The following is an 11,119-nucleotide window of genomic DNA, read 5'->3' as shown; positions in this document are numbered from 1 at the left end:
AGCAATCTGTGCAGTTAAGGCAGTCACGACATCTACCTCTAGCATACCTGCAGTTTTTTGAATCACTAGTTTCACCCCTCCTCCGTTCCATTCAGACTTGCCCTGAGAGATCCTGTTCAGCAAGGTGAATAGTTCAGCATATGTCTTCTCCAAAGCCTGGCCACTTGCAGCTGAACCAAGTAGAATTTTGGTGTTAGGCTCCAATCCTTCAATGAAGGTATGGACCAACACCTCATTAGATTGATGATGATGTAGGCAGCTTATCAACATCGATTTAAACCTATCCCAAGCTTGGTACAAGTTCTCCCCCCCTTTCTGTCTAAAACTTAAGATGTCACTCCTCAACTTAGTTGTTTTCCGAGATGGAAAAAATCTAATGAGGAACTTCTGTGCTAGATCATTCCAGGAGGTTATAGCGTTAGCGGGCTCAGAGTTAAACCATCTTTTTGCTTCCCCAAGTGGAGAAAAAGGGAATAAAGTGAGCCTCACATAATCCACATTCACTCCAGCTGGAGTGTAAGTATCACTGATCTCGAGGAAATTATGAATGTGAACTGTTGGATCCTCGTGCGACAGACCAGTGAACTGCCTATTGGTGTGCAATAGTTGCACCATACTCTGCTTTAATTCAAATCTTCCACCAACTTCGGGTTTCTGAATGCATGAAGTCACATTGGTGGGACGTGGGATTGCCACGTCTCTTACCTTCATCTCAACCATTATTATTTCAGGTTCCTCTTGCTCAACACTTGTTATTGGAGATGTTGGTTCACTAGCAACAAGAGGGACTGGGTATGTGAGTCGTCTTTGCCTACTTCGGTATTGAACGAATCTTTCCGGTTCAGCTAGAGGTGATACCAATCCTTGATCGTCGTCCAGTTTGAAGCTCCAAAATAACTTGCAACAATGAATTGCTAAGATCAAGTTGTTAACACTTGATTTTTAACTTCAGAAATCAGAAAAAATTGATAATTTCTAATTCTAAAGTCCCCGACAGCGGCGCCAAAAGCTTGTTGCGTCTAAATAGCATACGCAAGTGCACGTGGTCGTTCAAGTATTAAAGTGGCTCTTATAAAGAGCCGGGTATCGTACCCACATGGACTTATGTTTAGAATCACTCAATTTCTCTAACTTTAAGCTAATCACAAGTGTTACCAAGATTTCAAAGGTGATTTAGTTTCTAATTCTAGAATTGTAACCAAATGTAACAAACGCGATTCAATTTCAAAGGTTTAAAAATAATGATTGGGTAAAGCTTAGGGCTGCAACTTTTATCAGGATTCATGCAATTAATATCATTTAAATAGGCTTATATCAACTACCGAATCAATGAATCATAGGGTTAAATGTATGATCATGGTCTCCCGACCTCTAATCGCCTACGATAAACAACACCCTAACTACATCGTTGAGCGGGGATATGATGGATTAAGTACCGATCATTACGATTTCTTCATGTATAGTGACCCAAGCATGGTTTCTAGGTATATCCATCCTAGATACAAATTAACGTTGGTTATTTAGAATTAATTATGCTCCTTATGTCCCACGTTCTTTCCTCTCCCGAGTTCAATTTGGACAATATATTTATTTCAATGGTGATCAATCACGAAATACAAAAAGCAAGAACATAAGAAAGATTCATATAATAATTGACATTCACCCAATGAAAATTTATTAGATTACAATAATCTTGTAGCCACAGCCCTAGAACTAGGGTATTTAGCTACTCATAATCCAAGATACTATCAAGCAATGTTCAATAATCATAAAGAGATCGAAAGGAAAAAAGTTTAGGAAAGAACCCTAAAAATGGTTAAAACGTACTCCCAAGTCGTCGTTCTTCAAAACCCAGAAAAAAAATCCATAATAAAATAAAATATTTAACTATTTATACTAAAAGTTGAAACGACCAAAACTGGGACAAGGGGCGCGACGCGGAGGCCCTCTCTGATTTTGTTATGAGATAATTTTCTCTTCTCCACGACACGAGCACTACAGGAGTGTTCTGCCTCAAACTCCCCTCAATGAATAAATTCAGGACTCCCTCTCCTAGACGCGGAGAGGGCACGGAGAACTCTGCCTAAATATTGTGTTTCACAAGCCAAATTATAATTCCTCTCCACGATGCGGAAAGGATACGGAGATGCCTTAAGTGACATTTCCTCCAGCTTCTTCCTTGCCTTCTTTTGACTTGGATCTTTTGTGTTCCTCCATTGTCCATTTTCATGCTCGTTTCTCCAATTAAGATCACCTACACAACTAATCATGTTGGTTAGCTCATAAACAACCAAAAGACTCGATAAGACTATAAACAAACACATATTGAATTAAAACTTAGCTTAAATATGGGCATTATTAGATTTCTATGAATGTAAATATGCCTAAGATCAACACTTATATATAGACCAAAACTAGTAGAAATTAAAAAAGACAACAATTAATTAATAATAAATTATATTTTTGAATTAAATAAGTTTAAACAAGTCATATGATCATGTAAGAGTCTACATAAATTGGGTGTGGTGATTAGAGATTTATGAGGAAGAGTTGTGGTTATACAATCAACATCCTTAGAACAATATTTGAGAAAGCATAAGTATGTTGTAAGGATATCACTTGTTATGTGTGGTTTTACAATCAACATCATTAGAATAAGCATGTGATCATATATGAGTCTACATAAATTGGGGGTGGCAATCAACAATGTGTGGTTGAACAACATGTGATCATCCTCACAACATACTCATGCTTTCTCAAACATTGTTTTAAGGATGTTGATTGTATAGCCACAACTCTTCCTCATACATCTCTAATCACCACACCCAATTTATGTGGACTCTTACATGATTATATGACTTGTTTAAACTTATTTAATTGGATAAATTTCAAAAATATAATTTATTATTAATTAATTGTTGTCTTTTTTAAATTCTACTAGTTTTGGTCTAAATATAAGTGTCATATTCTAGTAGGTGCAATATCGACAATGCTTTAACATAGATATAAACCCGAATATACTTTAGTAATGTCAGAGTGTAAATATCATTGGTCATACACACACCACATACATATAGATGCATCGATTGTATAAGAGGTCTATATATTTTGACAACCAGTACATATTTTGATATACAAATTTCAACAGTAATATATAATTTTTTGATAATTCTTTAAGGGTCGTTTGGTAGAGTGTATATTCAGATAATGTTTGTATTAGTCATTTTTGGATTAGTTATACTTATATTATTTTCTTATGGATAGTTTGATTTGGTGCATTAAAACTAACTTGCCTGATAATAATAATACACATGCATTAAAATACACAACTTCAGATCATGACCTTTTTTTTTTACAACACTTCCTTCTTTAATCATTCTAATTCATGTATTAAAATAATTACATCACGAATACCATGAATTTTTTTATATATTAATAATACACAGTTTAATAGAGAACGGGTGGACTCGATAATAAACATTAATAGATAGCATACAAAATGTATGTCAACTTTTGATTGATCTATATTAGATCATGACTAATTACAATAATAGCGGACACTAAATTGACCAAAATGCTAGTAGCAAAAAAAAACAGTAGCTTGATTACAAAAACAAATTCAATCAAACTTGTTTAAGATTTGTTGTTGTTCACACATGTAGTTCTCTTGTGTCCGGTTCTCTTACAAATAGAAATTTGTTCCTTCTCTTGCTCTTGAAATTCTCACTGACTCCTTTGACACATTTTCTTCTTTTTCTTCCAAGTTTGGTATCGACAAGAGGCAGAAGAATCTTCACATTAAGCAATTCTTCTGGCGCACACCATTCCAACTCGAGAGGGACAACATTAATAGAATTCATGTATGCAAGAAGGTACGCTTCAACTTTATACAAAGGCGAAGAGTACTCATAAATGCTCATACCATACTCATTGCCATGCTTTGATCGCAAAGCGGCCATCGCGTGAGCACAAGGTATCTTGATCAAGTCATATTCCCTACAAGAACTTGACTTTTCCAATAGGCCTGTCCACATAGGCAGTAAGACCTGCACCGAACACGATAAATTGATTGTCATCCCTGATTATGTTCTCTACATATAAGGAGTCGCCCTCAATCATTTTATTTCTTGCGATTTTTTTGGCAGAAGGCACCATTTGATTAACCATTGATTTAAGGATATATGCAGGCCTCTCCCTGAATATTTCTCCAAACCTCTTAGTAATCGAATTAAATATTGCTGCCACAGGATACTCCCTTTCGTTTATCAAAATAGCATTGAGTGACTCGACGATATTTGTGGTCATCACATCATATCTATTGCCAGGATAATGTGCCCTGCTCCACTTCTCAAAACCAATATCATACTCAAGAACGATGACTGTCGCGAGGCATTTATTCTTGAATTCTACAAAATGATTGTCGAACTCCTCCAAAGAATAAGTCTTTGCCGCATTGTAGTAAAGATAAATGTAATCTCCACAATGATGATTTACGCAAAGATTTTCACCGAGGTGCCTCATACAATATCTGTGGTGAGCATGATTGTAAATGTTCACAATACCTGAGCATGATTGTAAATGTTCACAATACCGTTGGCGATACTCTTGTGTCTATCGGAGATAAAACACAAATATGGTTCATCGACCACAATCTCCTTCAACTTCTCAAAGAAGAATGTCCAAGATGCATCATTCTCTTTGTCCACAACACAAAAGACAATTGGATAAACATGAGTCTTTGTATCTTGTGCAACAGCGGTCAACAACACGCCCTCGTATTTACCATGTAAATGAGTGCCATCAATCACAATTACCTTTCTTATGTGGGAAAATCCCTTAATGCAAGCACCGAAGGCCAAGACATAATACATGAACCTATGACTATCCTTGCTTACCATGATACAATAACTAGAACCAACATTAAGTGTCTCGAACATGCAGGAAAAAACCGGTTTGCATGAATTTCCGTTCTCCGCTGTCCCTCGGGCTATTTCCTTTGCAACCACACCACCCTTCCAACATTTCCAATAGCTTGGACTACAATGAAAAAAATTAAACATAGCTCTTTGAATCTCTTTAACATTTGGAACCTTGCCATCACGATACATATTTACACAAAGTGAAGCTATGACTTTGATTGAAATTTTTCTATGGTTACTGTTGGTATGTTCAACGCCATAACTATGTTCGCCAATGTACTTGTAGATACGAAATCTATCCGAACACTCATATTTTCTCGCCCGCAACATCTATGCACTATTGCGAGATACACATTTCACCTTTAAGTATTTAGTACAACTCTTCACAGTAGCAAAATAAAAAGACTTCTTTGCCGCCGCTTCGGCTAATAACAAATGCAACTCATTTTTGTTACTGAAAGTTTGGTTTATGCGTAAATTAGTTCCATCAGAGAAGGAATGGTTGGATTGTGATCCCAATTCTTGTTCTCCCTGCATTTCTTCACAACATTCGAGTTCGGGATCTTCCGCATCTACTGGTTGATTTCCCACGTTAGTTTGATCATTATGTATATTCATTGAATGATCACCCAAACTCTTATTTGAATTATTACCCAAGCTCTCCTTTGAATGATCACCCAATCTTTCATTTCCAATTGAATCATTGTCGTCGTTAAATGAATTTGTTGGTTCAATTGGAGGAATCACATTGACATTTATCCTCAATATAGGTCTAGAGCCATCAATACCAATATCTAACATGTACAAGCTCACGTGCCTATCATTTTTTATGAATGTGAGATGTCTTTTTCCCCTCCCATTCATTTGATAGCTAATCACCAAGTCATTTAGCTCGCAAGTTAACTTACCGGCCTCAATTACAGAGCTATGGATAATAAGAAACATGGTAAGAAACATACGAGTAGAAAATTAAGAAAAATAAGAAGAAAATTAAACAAATTATATCTGAAATATAAACAACTTAAAATCACAAAGACTGATAACGAAAAATTAGATCAATTAATAGATAATATATCTAAAATAGAATATAAATATATTCAATACTTAAAAATACAATGAATAACGAGAATAACGAATATGGACAAAAACTTAATGAAATAATTATATCAAAAAGACAAGAATTAGAATATAGGCAAAATAGACTTAACAATAATATATTCGCAGGAATTTGTCACAAATCTATAATGGCACAAAGAAAGACTATTTTATAACTAGAAATACAAATAAATAACTTAGAATATAAACTACAACATAATTTATAAATGAATAAAGAAGAATACGTAATAGATGAAAAAACATATGAAAATTATGACGTATTAAAAATAAAGATAATATTTTCTAATCTAGGAACAAGATATAAGAAAATAGGTGACAATATAAGTTTAATGTTAGAAAAAGAAACGGTAAAACTAGAAGATAGTTTAACTGCTATGATAAGAATAACAAAAGAAAATGAAGAAATAGATAGAAAAACAGAAATTGAAAAATTAAACAACAATTAGAAGAAGTAAAAAATACTAAAATAATAGAGCTAGAAAAAGAGCTAGCAATATTAAAAGAAATGTATGAAATTAAACAAAAAGAAAAAGAACAAAAAACAAAATTAGCAATTGAGATAGTTAAATTTAAAGAAAAATTGCAATTACAAGATGAATTACAAGAAAAAGAAGAAAATAGCCAAGATAATCTACCCGAAATAAGAATTGATGAAATAAACGACAATGATCTAGAACAACATTCGGAAACAAGCGAAACATATACGGAACTTTTAGCAAACATAGATAATACAAAGAATTTAGAAGTAAATACAGAAAACGTAGACATGGACGAAAAACCTAGCACATCAGGAGTAAAAAACCCAAAAAATTCTAATCCAAAATATTATAATGAAAATTATGAACAATATGATAAAGAAAAAACTACATGGGATAAAAGATTAAGTAAAAAATGGACGCCTAAACCAATAACTCGACAACATGATTTTTTAGATTTAGACTGTGTAGCAGATATAAATAAAACAATCTAATTATGGATAGGATACATATCAAAACAATTAATAGATAACAAAATAATAATAACAGAGGCACCAGGATACATAGAAAGAACACTTATAGAAACAGTAAAATTATGATTACAAAATTTAACAAGTGAAAGCTTAACAACTTTAAGAAATAATAAAAAAATTAATGGTGAAATAGCCACTACAACTATGGAAATATTATATAAATACGAAATAGCTATAAGAAATGAATTTAGTAGTATTACAACAGAGGTAGAAGAACAAAATAAAGAAAGAATCATAAATCGGAATCTAATGACAAAATTAGCAATATGTAATATGTGTTACATATATGAATATACATGTGCATTTAGAGAATACTATTATAAATAAACATATAGCACAGAAGAAAGTAAAGAAATAAGAAAATTATATTTTACAAAATTACCAGAACCTTTTAATTCAAAAATAATAAAAAGTTGGAATGAAGCAGAATTAATAGACACCTTAGGAGCTAGAATGAAATTCTTGCAACGATGGTTTATGGAACTATGTGAAAAACATAAAGAAGAAATAAAAATGGAAAAAATATTAGTAAAAAACTTGGCATGTTGCAAAAATAAAACAGCACCTCAATTTGGTTGTACGGATATGTATTATAAAAATAAAAAGAAATATAATAAAAAATACAGATCAAAATATAAATATAAAAAACCAAGGAGAAGGTACTATGTAAAAATTTATAAAACCAAAAGACCATATAGACCAAAAAGAAAACTAACGGAATGTATTTGTTATAATTGTGGAAAATTAGGACATATACCTAGAGATTGTAAATTAACTAAAAATCCAAAGAAAAAACAAATATCAGAAATAATAATAGACGATGAAAAATATACGCAGATAGAATACATAGATTATGAATTAGAAAGTGAAGATAGCATATATGAAATATCAGAAAATGAAATAGATAATAACATAGAAATAGAATCAGATAATGAATTCTATAATATAACAAATGACTGAAGCAGACATACAAATAATAAATAAAGAAGAACATCAAGAAGAAGAATCTTCAGAACAAAAAATAATATTTGATAATAGTATATTTGAACAAATAAAAGGAAAAGAATTAGACCTAATCGTAGCAAAAATATTCGAAATATCAACAATAAGAAACTGCTTTAAACGACAAAAAGAAGAATATTATATAGTAAGTCAAAGAGAACATAACATAGATTGCAACTACACTAAAGGAAAGGCCAAAATACCAATAATAAATAAACGAATAATAAATAAAGAAATACATGATATTAAGGCTAAAAATCCAATTAAATATGTACATTTAGGAGGAACAAAAATATTAATAAAAGCATGTTTTAGAAAAGGAATAGATACAGCCATAGAAATATATTTTTCGGATGATAGAATTATACAACCCATAGAAAAAAGTATAATAAGTGCAGTAAGAGGGAACCTCATATACCAAAAATTTAAATTTATAATAAGTGCTAACTACTCAGTAGCAATAAATGACAGAAATATAGATAAATAACTAGTATTATACTGGCGAATGTCAGGGATAGAAATAGCCCCAGGAAGTAAAAATATTTACAGCCAGATGTAAAAACTTATATGTTCTAACAACAAAACATAAAATAACAGCAAAAAATAAAATAGATAAAATAAAAATAGAAGATCCCTTTGAAAGGATAGTTACAGTCAAAGATAGAAATGATTATAGTTATAATGAAATTGATATAGAAGAAAATTTAGAAATAGTAAAAGAAAGACTAATCACATCGAAAAGAATAAACAATGAGATACCCCAAATATCATAAAAAAAGAGTACCTCAAGAAGAATAGATAAAACTCCACAAAAATCAATGGAAGAAGAAATAAAACCACATCATTACTACATAACGGGAATAATGGAACAACGAAAATATTTAATATTAATAGATACAGGACGAGAAGAAAACTATATTACAAGAGAATTAGTGACGGAAGATGAAATAATAACTATTGAACAATCATGCCCCGAACTACCAAAAGCATTAATGTATACCGAAGAAACTACAGAAAAGGAAATAATCATTGGAGGAGTACCAATAGTGATAAAATTCAAAATATATCAAGGAAATGAAAATATCATTTTAGGAATAAAATGGCTAGAACAAGTAAAACCATATAATCTAGAAGACAAACAGTTAACAATAAATTATGAAAAAATAAAAGCGTAATAATAAAAAGGACTTTAGCATAATAAAAATATGAAAATATATATACTTGCAAAGATAATAATAGAAGGATATTACAACCGATATTATACACCAATGATAGATATGGACGCAAAAGCTAATATATGTAAATACAATTGTTTACCAGAAGATAAGTGGGAAAAATTAAAAACACCGATAGTAGTAACAAGATTTAATAATGAAGGAAGCATGATTACATATAAGACAAAAATATAAAAATACAAATATGGGATAAGATATTAACTATAGAAGAAATATATAACTTTGAATTAACTACAAAAGATATGCTATTAGGAATGCCATTTTAGAAAAATTATTCCCACATATAATAACAAAAACACACTGGTGGTTCACGACACCGTGTAAACAAAAAATAGGAGCAAAAAGAGAAAATAATAAAAAATGAAAAACAACAGAATGGATAAAAGGAAGTGAAAAAATTACACAAAAATTAGAAAATATAAAAGAAGAACACCCTAAAATAGAATTAATTATATTCTCTATAGATAAAGTAAAAATAATTCAAAATAAGTTAGAATTATTATATAGTGAGGATCCTCTACAAGGATGGGAGAAACATAAAACAAAAGTAAAAATTGAGTTAATTGATAATAATAGTATAATAACCCAAAAACCATTAAAGTATAATTTTAATGATTTAACCGAATTTAGGATACATATAAATGAATTACTAGAAAAAGGATATATACAAGAAAGCAATAGTAAGCACACAAGCCCGGCATTTATCGTAAATAAGCATAGTGAACAAAAAAGAGGAAAAAGCAGAATGGTTATTGATTATATAAATTTAAATGCAAAAACCAAAACATATAATTATCTGATACCAAATAAAATACAAAGATAAGACAAATACAAGGATATAATTATTTTAGCAAATTTGATTGTAAATCAGGATTTTATTACTTAAAACTAGAAGAAGAATCTAAAAAACTAACAGCATTCACCGTACCACAAGGATTTTATGAATGGAATGTATTACCATTTGGATATAAAAACGCACCAGGTAGATATCAACACTTTATGGACAATTACTTTAAACAAATAGAAAATTGTGTAGGGTACATTGATGATATATTATTATATTCCAAAACACAAGATGAACATATAAGATTATTAGAAAAATTTATACACATCATATAATATTCAGTGTATAAGTGTTTATTATCATTTGAACCATATATTGTATATAACGAATTTATTATAAGAACAGATAATACACAAGTAAAATGTGGCTAACAAGAAAAATACAAGATTCGTAACAACAAAAGAGATAAGGAGATTGGTATTTTACATTTACAATTGAAGTAATAAAAACTTATCAGAATGTTATTGCATATTACCTATCACGACAAAGCTACTCAGACTGAGACTGAGGAAGAAGATACAATCGAAAAGATACTCAAAGCTATTACTACACTTTGTACAAAATTGGATAGTACAAAATTGTTGTAATAGCTTTGAGTATCTTTTCGATTGTATCTTCTTCCTCAGTCTCAGTTTGAGTAGCTTTGTCGTGATAGTAATCTGCAATAACATTCTTATCATTTTTATTACTTCAATGTAAATGTAAAATTTAATATATTTAATACCAATCTCCTTATCTCTTTTGTTGTTACCAAATCTTGTATTTTTCTTGTTAGATGGTTCAAATGATAATAAACACTTATACACTAAATATAATTCTTTTCTATTTATTTATGTATTATTAAATGTTCCTGAATAATACTACAATGATGTTCTATCGTATTGCCATCATATCTGTATTTTAATATTCCTCCATAACTTTTTTCACTTGCATCTGATTCTACTATATAAGTAAATTTTTTGTTTTCATCCGGAAAATATAGTTTAGGTAAGTT

At 30.8% G+C, this 11,119-nt stretch overlaps 1 protein-coding gene and 1 non-coding gene across 2 annotated transcripts; one reads left to right on the top strand and one right to left on the bottom strand.

Moving 5' to 3' along the window:
• The first annotated feature begins 241 nt into the window (after positions 1-241).
• Positions 242-348, top strand: LOC125823557 (small nucleolar RNA R71). The gene has a single exon (XR_007442717.1). It is a non-coding gene; the product is annotated as a small nucleolar RNA R71 (small nucleolar RNA).
• A 3,648-nt stretch (positions 349-3,996) lies between these two features.
• On the bottom strand, positions 3,997-5,108 carry LOC125823522 (uncharacterized). Its single transcript, XM_049502897.1, has 2 exons — positions 4,563-5,108; positions 3,997-4,443 (listed from the first exon to the last, which is right to left on the bottom strand). The coding sequence occupies exons 1-2, from the start codon at positions 5,106-5,108 to the stop codon at positions 3,997-3,999; spliced, it is 993 nt and encodes a 330-aa protein (XP_049358854.1).
• Positions 5,109-11,119: the final 6,011 nt, after the last annotated feature.

The sequence above is a fragment of the Solanum verrucosum genome, unplaced genomic scaffold (genome assembly GCF_900185275.1).
Source record: "Solanum verrucosum unplaced genomic scaffold, falcon-dt-bn FXZP01000012.1, whole genome shotgun sequence".
Classification (NCBI taxonomy): Eukaryota; Viridiplantae; Streptophyta; class Magnoliopsida; order Solanales; family Solanaceae; genus Solanum; species Solanum verrucosum.
Note: the sequence above shows the minus strand (reverse complement) of the source record. Positions and strands in the feature narration are given on the sequence as shown.

Bases quoted from the DNA above. Each gene is read 5' to 3' on its own strand.
- LOC125823522 (XM_049502897.1), bottom strand. From the start codon at position 5,108: ATGTATCGTGATGGCAAGGTTCCAAATGTTAAAGAGATTCAAAGAGCT. The intron at 4,444-4,562 runs GTATTGTGAACA...AATGCGGCAAAG, and splicing joins ACATTTACAATCATGCTCAG to ACTTATTCTTTGGAGGAGTT.